At 38.7% G+C, this 19,551-nt stretch overlaps 1 protein-coding gene across 5 annotated transcripts in view; it reads right to left on the bottom strand.

The window, feature by feature from the left end:
• The window catches only part of zgc:171482 (zinc finger protein), a 605,896-nt gene that overhangs the window by 154,492 nt on the left and 431,853 nt on the right, over positions 1–19,551 (bottom strand). For all 5 annotated transcript variants that reach the window (XR_005636136.1, XM_039774216.1, XM_039774229.1 and 2 more), the window contains one exon: positions 14,512–14,608. Coding sequence is in view for 4 of the 5 variants with exons in the window: in XM_039774216.1 (XP_039630150.1) it covers positions 14,512–14,608 (97 nt within the window). In the remaining variant the exon portion in view is untranslated. The remainder of the gene's footprint in view (positions 1–14,511; positions 14,609–19,551) is intronic.

Below are 19,551 nucleotides of genomic sequence, written 5' to 3'. Positions count from 1 at the left end.
GAACAGGTGGCACAAACATAAGGTGAATGGAATGAATGTGCATATGCATTAACAAACATGCCTTTTAATTTCCACATTTACAACTTCACCAAACATAAATGTGTTCTGGTGCCAAGATAAGGACCAGCAACATTTACTAGTAGCATTTATTTAAATTGTCAAAGAAAGGAGCAGCCTACGTATGAGAGTCCATGCTGACTCTTGGCTGCTTGACTTAATACTAAAATCCTGAAGTCTGGCTGCAGTGCGTGTTCTGTCCTTGCCGAACTATCAACCTCAAATAACTAGGTCTGTCTAAAGAGCTCTTGATATAAGGGCCCCCTGGACTCTTGATCATAGAAAACTAAATTCTTGACAAAAACACATAGAATGAGTGAGAGAGAGAGAGAGAGAATAAGAGAAAATTAACGAGAAAAAAAAATAAGGAGGTCTGCAAAAAACTTATGTACATGATCTGCCATCTTTCAAGGAGGTGAAGATAGTACACCCAATGAAAGGGCTATCTGCACATTACTAAGTATTCAAGAAATTAAAAAATAAATGGTAACACCCATGTTTTTCCTTAAACTGATTTATGTCCAAACCTTTTACTGTGACATTTGACAATACAAATACTTGAACCTGAATACAGTAACCAAATATGTATGAAAACTGGCATAGGTGGCCTATATAGTAATACTTTATATGCTGTGTTCACATCTGCAACTAGAAGGCTAAGTTCACCATAAGTCCCTGGCTTAAAAAGCAGCTGCCAGACTCTATTGATTCCAACTCAAGTGTCAGTTTCTCTTCACAAGGCCTCTTTGGAGTAAAAACTCGGGGTCTTATCTGATAAAATACGAAGAAGCAGAAAGCTCTGAACAAAGAAAGAAAAGTGTGCTGAAAATCTTTCCATGAGTGCCAGAGAAAGATGACAAGGAAAGGAACAAAGCATCACCAAACCATAAGTACACCTACTTTGATTACGAGAACTATTATATAGACCTTAGCAGTTAAGATAAAGCCAGCTAACATATTGTGGTATTGGTATCACTGCAAATGAAAAGTAATGACTTTTGTGAAGGATATGTTTTTAACTCTTATAGATTCTCTCCCTAAATTTAGCAGGCAGTTCAGAGCAGCATCATACACGCAAACTGCATGAGGAGGGGTAAAACAGTGCAGACCAGCTATGTGCAAATCATTGCCACATTCATGGTGCAGACACTAGAGCCTTTATAACTAGTGTCAGGGATGCCAGGGGCAACGACCCGGCTGGGACGCCGTGAGGGACCGGATGTGGGTCTGCGCCCACCCTGGATCACGTGGGGGCTGCCTTCCTGGTTGCTCTGGGGGCCACGGGTTGAAGGCATGGAAGCCCACCCTGTAGGGGCCCGTGGTCACCGCCAGGAGGCGCCCCAATGCCTTGGGGACCTGTTACCTCAGCACTTCCGCCACACCAGGAAGTGCTGGGGGGAAGAATAAGGAGGATACCCAGTGAGGCGTGGCCAACGGGGGAGTGTCGGAAGCACCTGGAGCTCATCCGGGTCATGTATAAAAGGGGCCATCTCCCTTTATTCAGGGCTGGAGTCGGGTGGAAGCAGGACGAGGCAGAAGAGGTGTGGAGGTGGCCCGAAGAAAGGCATTTTGTGGCCAGGACTGTGTGTTGGGGTATTTGTGCACTAAAAGGACTGAGTCTGTGTGACTTTATTGTGTAAATATTATAAATAATAAACGTGTGGTGGTGAGTAACAACATGTCTGCCTGTCTGTGTCCGGGTCGGCTCCACACTAGCTAAAGAACTTGTCCATCTTGATCACTTGACATTAAAGATCAGAATTCATCTGTAATGTGCCTTTTTCTACAGGAGAGAAAAAGTTCAACTATGCCATTGTAATTTTATGTTTTGCATAGTTTTTTTTTTTTGTCCTTCGTCTATGTATCTATATACATGTATATCTATATATAAATTTGTATATATCCATCATGTATTATACTTAACTTATAAATAAATTGCATTATTTTGTTTATTCACAAACAAAGTGAAAATTATTTAATGTAGTCTTTTGCTGATTTCATCTCCTCATATTTCTGGTGTCCTGTCTAGAATATGAAACAGAGATCCCTGGTTAGGCAAAAGTTAAGATCATTCATACACTACAATAATTTGCCAAAGGCAACACTCATAATTAACTAATTGAATAACATCAATCAATCAGTTCTTCTTCTCACATCATACACATTTCCTACAGGGGTGACAGTAACCTTAGGATACTAGTATTTATATTGAAAGTATAGTATGTCAACCACATAACACCTCAACCAAACCAGCAATCAAGTTAGATTAATATACAGCCACTCTGATGACTATTGTGAGACTGATGGGTTAGCCTCAAATATTACAACACATAGTGTATTGCATTTTCTGAACAGACATAGGGAATGGCAGTACTAACCTCTACCTCCTCCTGGATCACATGCTTAGTTGTTGTTTGTGTAAAGTTTGCATATTCTGTTTATGTCTCCAGGAGTTTTTCCCATGAAGAGCAACTCAAAATTTAGCATAGTGATTGTGGTTAGTGCGGGTGTGTGCATACATTGGTTCCTGCCTTGCACATGATCCTTTTGGCATAGGCTATAAACCATGAACTCGAACTGGATTAAGTGGGTTTGTTAGTATATTATGAATAGATATAACAATGAAATGATGCTATTAATAATGTTTTCAGCCAAGCATTCATTTTTTGAGAACTTGGAAGGCCAAGAGTAACAACCTCATTGGAAGGCCAGACGTTTCTGCAACATGTAGTTTACAGTACATATATAAACACTTTCTTTCACTTACTGAGAGACATCATGGCTTACAAGGTAATGGCACAGACCAAGAACTCATGATTTGAGCTTTGTCACATTGATTAGCCTGTTCTTGTCAAAATTGTTCAGATGTTCTAATAAAGGCCAGCCATCTTTGATCCTGAAAGGATACATCAAGCAGATGAAACTGAACCCTACTGTATGATCTTTTGTGGCAGACATGCCCAATGGCCTTTTCTGCATCTGCCCAAATTAGGAATGCAAACATGATGCCAAAAACCTTACTACTTTCTAATAAAGCATTTGTAGACCCCACTGGGAGATCACCTGCCGTTTGCTCTACACCCTTCATAGACCATTACATCAATCTACGACCAGCTGAAAATTTCTTGTTTGGATGTGCAACAGCATAAACAATTAAAACCTGAAGTCCAAACTAATTCTTAATGCCAACTCTGTGGTATGACCCTGAAGTAAAAAAATCCATATTTGCATCTGATATGTGTCCTAATAAATTCTTTCTTTGCTCTCATTCTGGAATGATGCCTTACTCACTTGTCAACTATGCTCTGTGGATGTTTTCATGCAAATAAGACCATTACTACAGTGAGCCATAAAGACTATACAGCATAATGAAAAAACACAGGTCATTATACAATGTAGGTGACATGAGGAAAAAACAGTGTATTTGCATAGCATGCAGATGAGACAATTTGGTTTCAGTATAAACCAAATAATTGAAGTGAAATAAATATTGGCTTCTCAGCTTTACTCTGCTACTTAATAAACATTTTTGAAGATGAATTTTCAAAAATACACAGTAAGTGTCATGTTTTAGCCAGCATTTCCCTGTGGGCTGGGGTTCCAAGTCATGTTTCTGGTCGCTCTGACTAATTTTATATAATTTATTTGCATTTATATTTCTTTTATTTATCATGTATATTTTTCATTGTATTTACTGTTATGTGAAAAAGGCCTAGGGTTATGTCACATGTGCTTTGTCTACCCTTAGGGTCACCTGCTAATCACTGCCAGGAATGGCTCTCCACTCTATCTATGGGAGGGCCTTCCTGGCGGTTCATTACGAATGTGCCAGGGAGTTGAGTGTTTCTTGTGTTTTTCTGTGCCTTGATACTGCTTTTCATTATTTCTGGATTTTGACAACGATTTTTGGATTTTATATTGGGACTTGGGTACTCTGTATTATCTTGCTCTTTTCAGTCAATTCTTTTATGTTCTTTGGAGCTTTGTGTTTGCACAGCTTTCGAGGAAACAAACCTTTTATTTTTATGAAGATATTTCTCAGCCTTTTGGATTACCAGTTGGGGTTTTGATGGTATTTTAGTGGGAAATTATTTAAAGTATTTTTGAGCTTGTGCTTTAGGTATTCTCAAGTCATGATAGTAAGTGGGGCAGCTACCCAATAAACAGAGGATGATGAAAGAAAACATACACACACACGGTCAATAAACAACAATAAAAAAGAAATAACAGTTAAAAGGCTAAAAGAGTAAAACCAAAAAAAGGCTAAAAGAAGCTTTAAAGCTTCTAAACCTTATCACACTAAGTGACTATTCCACTGATTTTTTGTCATAGCTTTATTGTAATAATCACCTCGTTAGGGTGGGCTTCTGTGTGTATAAAAGATGACGGCAATTAACATTCAGCTCGAAATACAATACATACAATGCAGATGCATGGAATAAAGAAAAATAGGTGTTTTGTAGCCTGAATACAGAACAAAAACTTGTCTGTCTAAAGTCTCATGTTTCTAGTACCATAACAGAATGGATAAAAGAAAAAAAAAGGATCTACACTATTGCTAAACTCAGGTAAGATAGAAAAATACTATAATGAAGAAAAGATAAAAAATATACAAAAGACAAAATACAAAATGATATAATACAGAGAAATCTAAGCAATATAAAATACAAAAAGATACGACAGCCCAAAATCCAAAAAGCCAAGTGATAGAAAATCAAACAATTCCAAGACTAAACTTATTTAATTATTCTTAGGTCCTCTTTCTGACATCTAGCTTTGTTTTTTTGGGTAAAAATGCATGCAAAAACGGTTTAATCTACTAATCTTTTTTTTTCATCTGTGCAATTTTAGGAAAATCACAACTGTCGCTGCCTCTCTTTTTCTGTGGCTCTTATTTTACCCTATGTCCAAATCCCCTACCCACTAATATGCTGAAATTGAGCTAGCTGCAGGCATCTAGAGCTCCACACTTCAGGAGCTTCGCTGAACAGCCAATTGGATTGCACATTTATGTCACTTGGTCTACTCGACAGTCATCATCAGTCAAATAACCATCCCTTAACCGTAATCTTAACCATATTGTAACTGGGTGTATCACGTAACATCACTGGCATATAATGCAAAGCGACAGCCTCCTCATTGACAGCTAAAACCCTATAATCCTAAAACCTACTTAAGTTCCTTTTCCCAGAGAGTCATTCTTCTTGGTGATTTCAACATCCATATTGACATCCCCACATCTAAACTGAGAAATTAATTCCTATCCTTACTGGACTGTTTTGACTTGACACAACATGTTGATTTTCCCACCCACTCTGGTGGTCACACTCTGGTGGTCATATATTGGATCTGACCTGTACTTCTGGACTATCTGTTGACAACACTTAAAGCACTGATTTTGGACTTTCTGACCATAAAGCAGTATTTTTCACTGTCTCACTGCCTTTCCCTCCTCTTACCTGTAAACAACACATTTCTTACAGAAACCTTAAAAATATCTGTCCCTTATCCTTTCTGGATCCATTTCTGATCTTTTACTGTCTGCACCTATTCCATCAACATTAGATAGTCTTGTTGACCACTATAACTCAGCCCTTCATTCAGCACCAGATAAAACAGCTCCTTTAAAACATAAGGAGGTTTCCTTTAAGCGTTCAGCTCCTTGGTATAACTCAGAATTGCGATCTATGAAAGCAGCTGGCCAACGCCTTGAGAGAATGTCATGTATGACTGGCCTCACCGTGCACATCCAGGTTTTCTCTGTCCACCAAAGAGCTTACAGAGAAGCACAAACTGCTGCCAAGAACACCCATTATGGCAGAATAATAGAAAGTGGCCACGATAACCCAAGGGTTTTATTCTCTGTTTGGTAATAAACTACTCCAACCTGCATCTGGCCCAACTACCTCTTCTACTAGAGTCTGTGAGAAATTCCTCCACTTTTTCTGTAACAAAATTAAATATCTAAATAATTCAACTATCATAAATACATCATCTGTTTATATCTTTCCCTGTTTTCCCACTCCATCCAGCTTCTTCTTACTAGTCACATCTGCTTTTGGTAATGACCTGCTTTGTAAGATGAGGCTGACTACTTGTGTACTGGACCCCATCCCCAGCACACTACTTAATCCTGCCTTCATGCCATAATCCCAACCATTACAACAATAACAAAGTCATCCCTTGACACTGACTTTGTGCTGCTCACTTTTAAAATCGCTTCTGTAACCCCAATGTTAAAAAAGTCTGGCCTTGATGCTGACAATCTTAACAATTTTCAGCCTATTTACCACTTACCTTTTCTGTCAAAAGTTCTTCATCATGTTGTAGTTTCCAGCTCACCAACTACAGTACTTAACTTCTAATAATTTGATGGAACCCTTTCAATCTGGTTTCAGGGTGCGGCACAGCTGTGAAACTGCTCTGCTACAGGTAACCAATGATTTGCTTATGGCAGCAGACTCTGGACAAACCAGCATATTAATTCTGTTAGACCTCAGTGCAGCATTTGACACTGTCAGACATGACATTCTACTGTCCAGAATGAAGAACATGCTGGGTATCTCTTGCACTGCCCTCCAATGGTTCAAAATCTATCTGATTGATAGGCAGATCCAGCACAGCGCCAGTCACACAAGGAGTTTCTTGGGGCTCTACCTCGGTCCTCTGCTTTTCTGTATTTATATGCTTCCCCTTGGCCATATTATTTGTAGCTTTGGACTGGGTTATCATTTTTATGCAGGCAATACTCAACTCTATTTCAATGTTGTTTGATGTCACTATATAAATGTTAAAAGTGGAACTTCATCAGAGCTTTCTCAGCTCACAACTTGCCTCAGTGAAATTAAAACCTGGATGGAGCAGAACTCTTTAAATTTAAATTGCAACAAAACTGAATTCCTGCAAATTGGGACTAAAGTGCAGCTTAATAAAATGAGCTGCTTCCCAGTCCATCTTGGCGTTGACCTCATCAGACCTGCCTCTACTGCAAAGAATCTTGGCGTAATTTTTGATTCCTCCCTTTCTTATTCCGCCCACATAAATCACATTAAGAAACATTCTTACTTTCACCTCTGTAATATATCCCGTGTTCGCTCCTTCCTCTCTTTTTCTAACGCTGAGAAACTTGTCCATGCTTTTATCACATCCCGCATCGATTATTGTAATTCCCTACTGGCAGGTGCCCCTTCTAATCTTATATCATAACTCCAGCTTATTCAAAACTTGGCTGCAAGAGTCCTTACACGAACCAGCAGCAGCGAGCACTTAACACCCATCCTGCTTCGCCTTCACTGGCTCCCTGTGTCTTACAGGATTGAATATAAAATTACTACTAATAACCTACAAAGCCTTAAACGACCTTGCCCCAAACTACATCAGTGGCCTTCTCCATCACTATGTGCCTGTTCACCCACTAAGGTCATCTGATTCTGGCAATCTTGTTGTACCCCACACTAACCTGTACTCCATGGGTGACAGGCCCTTCAGCTGTATAGCGCCCAGACTCTGGAATGACCTACCAAAATTAATCAGATCAGCTTACTCCATGAATTCTTTTAAAAAAACAACTCAAAACTCATCTGTTCTGGGAGGCCTTTAGCTCTGCTTGACTTTATTACCCTACTCTCAGTTTACCTCTCTGTCAAGATGCTCATGTAACCTCTGTGTGTGTGCTAGACCATCAACTATGTTGTCTGTTAGGCTTTTCTCTGAATTTACAATCCTATCTTATTTTATTTATTTATCTGGTTTAGTACAATGCTATATACTGTATACCCTACCGTTCTTTCTTAAACTCTGTGAAGTGCCTTGAGCATGGGAAAGGCGCTATATAAATAAAATGTATTATTATTATTATTATTATTATTGAATCTACCACCTGTTGGCCAGTGTTAGTGAAATTAGTATTTTAAATAACAAAAAGTTGTGATCACTGTTACTAATAGCTGAACCTGATAGGCATCCTTTTCTACAAGAAACTTGAGGGAGCCTCATCATGTAATCAGATCAGATCAGCATGGCAAGTCTGAGTAATATGACACTGTAACTATCTTAAGTAAGTTAGAATCATTTTTGTAACACAGTCAAGAAACATATTAGTTGCACTTATTAGCATACAGGGAAATGGTATATCCCTGTAACACACCTATATCTTAATATTATCTTAAAGTCCCCGAACAGTTCTACAGATGAAGTGTCTTCAGTACACATTTGTATCTGAAAGGAAACTTCCTATTTATGAATTTTATTGGTAACAAAATAAATAGAATTATTATGATTATCTTATCATTCCCTTGGTAAATTCCTGGGTACACATGGTACAGAATGTCTCTAGTTTAGAGATACTTTACAAATTCATAAAAAAGTATTTCCTTTACACCCAGTCACTCGTTGCTTCATTTTCAATTAACTAAGTTTCTTGGCCACTAGCATTGCAGGAGAATGTTACAGGCTACCTCCCATGGCACCAACTTCTTTTTCTCCTGCTGTCCATCTATCTCTTTAGAGTGCACGCCACAACCTACGATCATATGGCCTACGGACTGCTAAATGTCCATGAATGCCTATGCTGACATACAGAGACACTTTCAATTTGTACATTTTTAATTCTATTTCTATCTCGTTCACTCTTGATACATATTTCATGCCCTTTGCCAATCTGGTATCACTATTGCTTCTGGAAGCATCTTGGAGGTCAATAAATGCATTCACTCACACATACACATTAAACTTAAGTAAATTCCCACAATCCTACACATACATACATACTGTTATTGTTCAGCCTCTGAAAAAATAACACTGTCATTCAGTTGCTTTTAATACTTTAATACTTAAGATTGTCTTACAAAATTTGAAATTCCACAAAGAAACCGAGTATTTAAATAAAACGTCAATCTGTATTTTAATGCAAAGGATTATGCAAATTGTTCTGCAGTGTTTCTTCAGACAGAGGAAAGCCCTGAAACTCATCAAACCTCTGAATTTTTCCTTGGGGTCCAGCTCTTTACAGAAACCACAAATGTGAGAAAAACAAGCAGTAAATCTTGTCAGAAAAGCAGGAAGAATCACAATGCTATCTACATTTTTGATGTAGCGCCAACAAATTTCCCTATAAAGTATGTGCTTGGCATGAACAGTGAATGTTGTCTTTGTGAGTCTTTGTCAGCTTTATTCAACTGTTCACTGACCTGCTGTTCATGGACAAAGAAATTCAAAAGTTGCCTTTGAAGAGTGATACCTTGTCAAGGCTGTGTTTGCAGGGCAAGGGCTTTGCCAGGTACTGAAAATAAGAACAAAATTGACTATTGATACTGATGGTTTTTCCTTTGCAAAAGGCTGAATACCACTGGTGATTGGTAGTGCCTTTATTTAAAGCATGCGTCAGAGGAGCAGTTACTTTAGATGAACAGAAGAATGTCAGTAAATATGAAAAAAGTAACTTAAGAGATGTTCATCAGAATGCTAAAGGGTAGAAAGGAGGTCCAATTTATAATCTCTGGAACTCAGCTGTATAAAGGGGGTTCTGTAGTACTAAGGTGTTTCCTGCCTCATAGAATGTGACATTTGGAACTCAGGATTGCAGAATTGCACAAGGGTGCTAGAAATAATTATAGGTGGATGGCACAAAGGCTAAAGGAAAAATAAATGCCATGAAAGGAGCTCCTGGGTGGGGTATACGACACTCTCAGAATAATAGCCAGTTGAGTCAGTAGGTGAGTAAAAGCAATGGGAAGACAAAAAGAAGGAGGATATATGGAGTGTTACTGAGAAAGGCAAGTGTTGTAGCTACCACAACAGGCAGACAGGGGTTTACCCGAAGAGTGTAACCAAGAATGACTACCTGGGTGCTGATTTGTCTTAAAAACTGGGGGGACAAAAATTCAACATAAACTCTTAATAATAAAGGTGCCAGAGCCATTCTTCAGAGGGATGCCATAGGGGAACCATTTTTGGTTCCCAAAAGACTGATATATGTGAAGGTTCCAGAAAGAACTTTTATTTATTGAGATCCATATTTGGCTCCCTGCGGAGGGCTGGCACCCTGCCTGGGGTTTATTTCCTGCCTTGTGCCTCTGTGTTGGCTGGGATTGGCTCTAGCAGACCCCCGTGACCCTGTAGTTGGGATATAGTGGGATGGATAATGAATGGATATCTGGCTCCATACAATAAATCACTATGAATAGATGGAAACAGACTTGTGAAATACCAATGCGTCATGATTTTAAAGGGACTCTTGCTGCATACAGTAACACAAGCAAAGTGTAGATTTCTTTAATCTGTTAGTATCCTTCTAGGTAGCCCACCATACATTAAAGATTTTATTTTTTTAAAACATATTAGGACATTTTTAGAAGCACAAGCAGGACAAGCAGGACTCTTACCCAGCAGGGACACCTTCAAAATGGAAGGACTGAGGGAAGGAGCTTGCATGGGGCAATTCTTCCCTGGGGAGGACAGATGGCAGCCCCCCTGGCTTGCTGTGGTGCCATGGGGTTGGAGCATGGAAGTTCCAACACTGACAGGGTCTGTGGCCACTGCCAGGGGGCACAAGAGGAACGGCTGAGCCCTCCTCAGCAGAACTGCTGCCACAGCCGGAGGTACTGCTGGAAGAAGATCACTGGACACCTGGAGCACTTCCAGGTGCCCTATAAATGGAGCTGCCTCTCGCCATTCAGGGAGTCAGAGTCAGGAGGAAGGTGTCAAAGCTTGACAGAGGAGTGGAGGTGAAAGGTAGAAGAGAAAGAAGAGACAAGGAGAAGAAAATGACATTGTATTGGTGCCTTAGTATTGTGTACTGTTTGCACTGGGCTGCAGTGGGGAGCAAGGGAAAGTACATCTCCAAATAAATAATAAATGTTAGTGTTGCAGGGACATGTGCCTGTAACTGTTGTGTTAGGTGTTTGGGGAACTGTGTGCCCCCGGGTCTTCACACTAGTGAAGAACCATATAGCGCCACTAAATAACTAGTATTTGTAAGAGTGTTCATAATAATTCATTTTGACCACATTCAATAACTTATCACTGGGAACATTTATTGCTTGAATTTAGAGACTCTTCTTTGGTATCAAAACAATCAGCAGCAGGTGACCATAGACATGCCTTTATTATTGTAAGCATTAAAAAACTCACATGTATTTGAGAAGCCTGGTCTTTGATACTCTGAGTGGAGGCTTCAAATAATTACTGAAAGACATTGCAGGCTGCTTTGACATTCTTTTTTTCATTTTTGATTTATAAGAAATGTTTAGGCTATTCAGAAGAACAGGAATGACGTAAATTTTTTGCTTGAAACTTGTTTTTGTAGTGCTTCTTTATTCATTAAACAAAAACAACAACAACATAATAATAATAATAATAATAATAATAATAATAATCCTCTAGCTAGAGCAGGATACAAGGCACGTACATGGTAGAATAAAACTAAATGATCAACATGTCAACCTAACTGTAACACTAGGCTTTGAAGACAGGGGTGGGCAGATTCAGTCCCGGAGGGCCGCAGTGGCTGCAGGTTTTTGTTCCAACCCAATTGCTTAATAAGAAGCACTTATTGCTCAAGTAACACTTCTGCTTCACTTTAGTTGTTTCACTCGTTAAGATTTTGAATCCTTATTGCATATTTTAGTCTTAAACAGCTGCAGTATTGGTTTTTAATAGCTCCTTATTAGCAATAAGATGCAAATGACAAAATAAACCAGCATTTCTCCATTTAGCTTGTTTCCATTTACACCTGTGTGTATTAATTATGCACTATTGGGTTTAATTATACACTTGGAAGGAAAGTGAAGAGAAAAAAGTGAAGCACGGAGAATAACTCGTCTGTTTTAGACTTCAGATCATTTGGATGTTATCCTTAGAAAGGAAAAAAAAATCTAGGATATGAAAATGACTTGACATGGTAGAGTTAAAGCACTAGCAAGCCATGAAGTTAAATAATTGATAAGGATTGGTTTTAAATTAAGCAAATGGGTTGGATCAACCACTGCAGCCCTCCAGGATTGAATCTGCCCACCCATGTGCTAAAGAGTGGTTTCACTCAAAGTCAAAATAAAAGCCTCTTCTAGATGGGCTTATTTTTAAACTTGCATTAAAACCTCACTCTCCATTGCTTACTACTACCTTTGAATTAACTAATGGCACTTCTCATGTTCACTCCTTGCTAGAAGTTCTCTACAGCTGGCTTCTTTTTTGACAAGCTCACTGACATCATGCATTGAATGGTTGGTGCACACACTAGTGTGGACACAGTAAACAAGAATCATGGGTCAACGTTTAAAGATGAATATTGTTTTTCTACACAGTTTGACCAGATTTTGTGATTATATTGGTCTAATAAATTTATTTTAGGGATAGAATAAGCAGACTGCATTGAGGACAGATGGTGTTGGATGCAAGTGTTGAAAAATATATTTTAAGAAAAATCTGTGCTAAATTCTACAAGATTCAAGAATACAGGTGGAGACTTTCAAAGGAGGGAATTTCTAGGAGCCTCAGGCCCTCACCTAGTTTTTAGCAGACCTCAGAAAGACCGCGTAACAATTGGAGAGATACCTGCATGTTACATGATGAGAAACAACAACACGAGAGTAACAGTGTCCAGTTTCCAGTGTATATTTGTTTTTATAAGAGACATTTCTTGTGACTCATAACAGCAGGATGCATTAGGCTTTATTAAATTATGGAGTTACAATTTGTCATTGTTATGCTGAACTGTTACTTGATGTGTGCTTCAGTCAATCCATCTCAGTATTCATTACAATATACTGTGATCATTTATGTTAGGTAGAATGCCTAGAGGTGGCTGGGCGGTCTCTTGGCCTTGGAACCCCTGCAGATTTTGTTTATTTCTCCAGCCGTCTGGAGTTTTTTTTTTTGTTTGTTTTTCTTTCTGTCCTCCCTGGCCACTGGACTTTACTTTTGTTCTATGTTAATTAGTATTACCTAATTTTTTCTCTTTCTTCATCCTGTAAAGTACTTTGGGCTACATCATTTGTATAAAAATGTGCTATATAAATAAATATTGTTGTTGTTGTTGTTATATGCTTATGGTTTATGGTGCTGCCTTGGTAAAATGATGATTTTGCTCTCACCATCACTGAAGGCTGACAGATCAGGAACAGCTCCACATCTTATTTGAACTTTTCCACTGGTTTTTATCAGTGTGATCTTTCATTTACCACTGCTCTTAGATTAGGAGGGTCTTGCCTCCAAAAAGTTTAGGATGGGTATGCAATTAACCACATCTCTCCCCATAGATGGCACTTATAATTATAGTGGCTCCATGTCAGTGTAAGTGAGAAAATGTCTTAATGTGTATGGTGACAAAACAACTTATCTTAAGTAATGATCCTATCTTATGCTTATTTCTAATTATAGTTAACAGATATGAGTGATTAAGACATAGAAATTCTAATTTTAAATATTATAAAAAAAATGAAAGATTAGTGTTAGTTAAATTGTAACTAACTGTTTTTGATGTTGAAATTTCCAAAGTTAAGTCTTGAAAAGAATTTGTTCAGAAAATGTCACAATTCAACCAATTATTTTATAAGTTATTAGGTCATCATACTGCACACATCAAACAGAATGCTGCTCACTAGAGCAACTTGTTTAAACTGTAAATTAAAATTACTAAATGAACAAAGGTATACATATTTGAGGCAATTCCTTATTGGACCTTAGAATTTTCACCTTCTTTACTGAATTTTAAAACCAGCATTCTTACGTATATTCAGATGGGGAAGAATTCAACTTCACTTGTTAATTGCTACATGAGCACATAAAAAGAGCAGGGACACCCTATACAGCCTCATCCTTTTGCACAATGAATATGCAGGTCAAGTATTCCTAAATTATAATCATTCAACAGGCTTTCTAATGACATTATAATTACAACAAGGTATGCGACAATAATAATTGTCATCAGCAGAATTTAGAACTGTGTATTTTCAGCATAACTGATTGCTTCTTAACCAAACTATATTATCTTTTTAATTGCAAAGTCAAACAAAATTATAGTTCTTGAAAATTAGTACAAATTGTTACAGCAAAGGTAAAAGACTATTTCCTTACATGACCTTACCTGCTTATTGTCAGTCCTTGTCACCCAGACACATAATTGAGCTTAACAAAATATTTCACACACACTCACACACATAGGTCACAGCACCTGCTAATTATTGATTAAACAATCAATTTAAATAACTAATATATTTCAAAATGCTTTCATGTAATCCGTATCACACTATTTTTCTCATGTTGCCATATTAGTGTGTCCTTGGTGTTATGTTTTCATGGCATCTCTGTCTTGCTTGGCTGTAACATTCTGATATTGACATGTTACTCATGCTTAAGATTATACAGAAGCAACAACATAAAACATTGAAACAATAATTTAATCTTGCTAAAAATAAATTTGTAATAAATAATAATAAACACATCAAAATGGCTTACTTGTTCTGGTGCTTGGATCCCTGAAGATGTGCATGGTACTGTTCGATGGAGTTGAGGACCACTTTGCAGACATGACACGAGTAACTGCTTTGAAGAACTGTGAAAAATGTGAAGACAATGGCAATAAGAGGAATCTTTGACTACCAAATGAATAATGAAAGTCAGTTCTATCTTGTTCTATCTTATTCTATTTCCAATAAATTTATACCCTCTCCTATAAATACAGCATACATTACATTACCATACTCTTTCCCATCCCTTTTAATTTGCTTGCCCATCAAAAGAATGTAGACAGAATATTGTAAGCTGAACAGACCAGGCCACCATATCAGCAATATTCCCCATGGAAAGGCTCGGGTGATTGCAGTGCTAAGCTAGGGTCATGAACAACTGGAGTTTACACAGACTAAAATGGGCAAAAGACAGGAATCAGCCATGGATATCATTCCAGTGAATCACTAATCACCCTTAGGAATACACACCTACTTATTCACATTAAGGAATTTTGCAACTGCCAGTCAGTCCACACTGTCCAAACATCACTGACCAAAAAATTCACATTATGGCACAAATGAACTAAAAGAAGTTGTTCCTACCCTATAAGTGCAATCCTAAATAGTCAAATCTCTGAGCACAATAAAAATAAAATCTCATTTATTTAGAAAAAAATAAGAGGGAGAGAGGGAGCAAGTGCTCTCAGTTTGTTACTCTATAATGGTTGCAGTTGAAGTGAGTTGAGACAATGATGGATGGGTGTTCTGTCAAGGATTTGTTTTTCTGTGTGCATATGGCTGATGCATTGCCCTACAAGGGACTAAGAAGAAGAAGAAGAAACTAGCAGCTGGTGCCAGGTATGTTGTCATGCTGGGAGCTTAAATGGGTTGCCACAAGACCAAAGTAATAAAGTTAATTACTCCATGTTAATGGAAATTTGAACAGAGCAACAGGATCATTCAATATGATGGACACGTGGCTGCAGGGAGGCCACACTAAGTGCAGTTTCTCTGCTATGTGTTATTTTGTATATACGACCAGGAAGTGAGCCCTGGGCTGGAAGACTTACAGCACACCGGGCATCTATAAACCTGAAAATGATATTGAGAATTACTCTAGAAGTCATTCCAAAGGCTTACATCTTAGATTTTAGGAGTCCATGTGGTAGTGTGAAGATAAGTCGACCAGCTACCCCACTAGACAGACTGGGAGCTATCTGCAATAAGTAGGCCCAGAAAGGTATCAGGATTTGTTATTTACTGTTCCCTTTATAGTTTTGATTACTTCTGATCCTCCCCATCTGTGTTATTAATAATAACTGGGACCTAACATAACTTCAGCTGTGGGTTCAGAGTTGGCTCAAGAGCACCCATTAATGTTCAAACTATATGTCCACACAGTGTGACATTTGGAATCTGATGGACAATATGTATGATTTTGGGAAGAACACATTTGGAGCCACCATCTATCATGCCATTGTGTCTCTGAAATAAGCACAAGCTCTAAAAATGTGAAGCACTTTTTATGAAGCTGAGCTATAAACAAACAACAGTTACTTTATAAAGGCCTCTCTGCAATGAATACCATCTCAAGATGTTTTACAAAAATACAGACATAATAGAATTGTTTGCATGCATTTTATCTATTTAGAGCACAGGCGGGTGAACATACTTCTTTGTGGTCACAGAGTAGTGATGAACGAAACAGACAATTTTCAAGTTTCACAAAACTGACAAAATAAAATGGATTTTGCAGGCAGTTTTGCAAATTTGAATTGCAAATCTCACTAAAAAGAGTTATTTGGAGGTTCTAAACTTTCTTTAGGAGTGGAACATAGGAAATACTCAAGTCTTGATCATATTTCTGTGTTTAGATGTGCAACTGTATGCAACTGTGCAAAGCATGTAATCCATCACTAACAATAAAATCATCTGTATTTTAACACCTATCATTAGCATCGATGTGGAGGAGAGCAGTGTGTTTTTAAAAAAATGTGACATGCTGCCTGTTTTCCATACCAATTGTGACCGCTGCCACAGGGGGATGTGGCAGCCCTTAAGGAACCCCCTCTTAAACAGTTTTTCAATGGAAAAGAAACACACTATTTCAGTGCCTCTTTGCGGGAGCAGCCGCGCAACGTGCTCCTCACGCAGGGCTACAAATATTTAAGAGATTGAGCAGTGGCCGTCCTGAGGTCTCTCAGTCTCCTGTCTCTCTTCCCCCAGACTCCCTCCACTCTGGCCCGCTGGATCCCCTTGATGAAGAAGTCCTTGTGTTCTTTTGAGCAGGAGACTGTGCTGATGCATCACGTTTGACAGCTGTTCCTTGTGAGGCCGGATCTCCTCTGTAAGAGACTTGTGTTTTTGATTGGCAAAACAGCAATAAAGTTTCTACTCCTTGGAAAACCTGTGGAACTCTCCTGTGCAACTTTGTGACCAAAGCTTGACACGTGGTACCAGAAGTCGGGAGTTTTGAAACCGGGGGTCTTACGGTCCGGTGGTGTAAGTCTGCTTGAATGCAAACTCCAAGGAGCTCTCGGCTTGTTGCGTCTGCAAAATCCGCCTGCTCGCTAGCCGATGCCTCTGTGGAGGCCGGAGCAGCGGCCGCCTCCGAAAAAGCAGAAGGACCAGGCTCCAAGGAGTCCCCCTCACTGGAGAGATCGGGTTCAATTTCCAGGCCAGTACCCCACTCAATCAACTCAACCAGCCCCTCTATCCCTCCAAAGCTCCTGGGAGAGTTGGCGATGGTGATTTGAAGTCGGCCAAGACCCTAGGAAACAGGGTATTCCTCTTCCCCACCAGAAAGGGCTAGGGTCAGGAATTAGATATTGCAGTCTAGACTTTAAGGTTTTGTCCCTTATACTTCAAAGGAAGCAAAATAGTCTCATAGTTCTTAACATCTCCATGAACACAGCGTATGCTCAGTTGTGCTGTGCCAGAGAAAAATCTTCATACATGGGAAGCTGCCCTCAGCCCTGCCATCACCTAACGCCCTCCCTTTCCTTTAACTTGATTTCTGCTGAAGAGGTTAAGAATATGTTATAGAAATCTATCTTTCCCTTGCAAAAGGTTCTGTTGTTTTTGACAAATTTAGTGTGCTCTCCGCACACAAGACACACATTTATATATGTAACAAGAGTCTTTTTAGGAGATTTTTCAACTGTCAACAGTTTATTGTAATCAGACGCTTCTTCTCCATCAGATCAGGTTGACAAGAGTACCAGTACTCTTTGCAGTTCAAAGTCACTACCTCTACTTTGACTGCCGCCTTCATGAGCCCTTAGACTGATTTAATAATGTGACAGACAGTGAGCAGTCAACTTGTTGCCACTCATTTTTAAGCAATATTCCCACATGGTTGTCTCCTGATGAATATATTTTATGCCAGGCTCAGTGAGACTACTGCTCCTGAGCCCTCCCTCTGGCTATTTAAATTCCAGAAGAAAGGTCAGTTGGAGCATTTGTGAGTATTGGTATTTCTTTGCTCTGCCAGTTTCTTGATTTTCTTGCTACTTCCTTTGGATTGTGATATTTGGATTCATGTATTTGGAATTGTTTGCTATAGAATTGCTTTTTAGGCAACTCCTTTTGCCTCCTTTCTGCTCTTTGAGTATTCTTTATGTTATTACTTTTTCATAAATAAATATCCTTCATTTTTAAAGATTAATGGTTGCCCTTTTGGACACAAGTGGGAGTTCTTTTGCTCAGCTTCTCCCTCCTATCATGCATTTTGGGACATTAAGTACCTCTCTGCACTCTGTGCAAGTCACCAAATCTGCCACCATCAAAGGAACCCAAGACCATTACACTTTCTGCTCCATGTTTGAGAGTTGGCATCACACACTGAGGAACCATCTTTTCACCCACCCGATGGTGTACAAAACAAAAAAAAAAGTTATTTATTGGTCTATAAGACATTCTTCCAGTCTGCAGTAGTCCACAGCTGATATTTCAAGGCCCTAACTTGTCTTTTAAGGAATGGCTTTCTTACTGCCACTTGCCCTGTCAAAGCTGCAGCACAAAGTCTCCTCTGCACAGTAGAAACTGAGACTTGTCTTTTTCAACCACTGTTAAGCTGTGCTTGAATCTGTTGAGCTGTGAGGCGGTGAAGCACAGGCACTGGTGTTCATCAGAAACTTGTCTTCTGTTTGGGTTATGACTTTGGGTCTGCCAGATTTGTCTTATTAGAGTTTCTTCCAGTTTCCAATTGCCTTTGGATTGTGTAGGACACCATACTCACTGACACTTTGATTATTTTTTTTTTTTTTGCAATTTCTCTAAAAGAAATTCTTCACTTCTAAGGGTAACAATGCTTTGTCTGATTTTATTTCCTTAATTGCCCTTTTTTGCCATTATCACTGGAATATTGTCTAAGTAGTACTTCAGATGGTGCAATAACACAGCCTGTTTCAACTCTGCTTTAAGACAGACAGAAGGTTTTAAGTAATCAACAGAAATTGGGATACCAGTGAAAATTGTTTGCTTCAGCTTGCAAGGCTTAATTAAATTATTTGCTGCAGAACATCTGTAAGTTGTAACCCGAAGAAGGCCCATTTGTAATATTCTGAAATTTCCTTTTTCAGTTTTTGGTAACTTTAAGTTTAAACCTTTGGAAATTTACTGCTTGCCTTTTCAACATTTTTGCTTCTTCATTACATTTCAACTCATTACTTTTGATGAAAAACTGGAAAAACTGAGATGTTTTAAACCTATTGACTGATAGTGTGTTTTAAACTAAAAAAATTATATTTTATTTTCATATACATTATAATTACTAGAGCTAAAAGTGTGGTTAAGGAGATATTATGGATCTTAATTTTGTGCCATAATCAGCTAGAACTGTAGACATTATGGATTTGGAAACAATAGTTTAATGTTAGTAGAAGCCTAGAGATATTTTCTGTTAAAACAAGCAAAATGCAAAATCAAGTGCATATGGGAGGCAGCTAAATGGTCTAAATGAGAGTATTTCCATGCCAGACCAGAGGGTGTTGGAGTGTGCTGACCTTTTTTCTGACTTTCCTGCAGACTGTTCACAGGAAATTCC

Source organism: Polypterus senegalus, chromosome 1 (assembly GCF_016835505.1).
Source record: "Polypterus senegalus isolate Bchr_013 chromosome 1, ASM1683550v1, whole genome shotgun sequence".
NCBI classification, from domain to species: Eukaryota; Metazoa; Chordata; class Cladistia; order Polypteriformes; family Polypteridae; genus Polypterus; species Polypterus senegalus.
The sequence above is the reverse complement of the archived record's forward strand: the minus strand, read 5'-3'. Positions and strand labels throughout refer to the sequence as shown.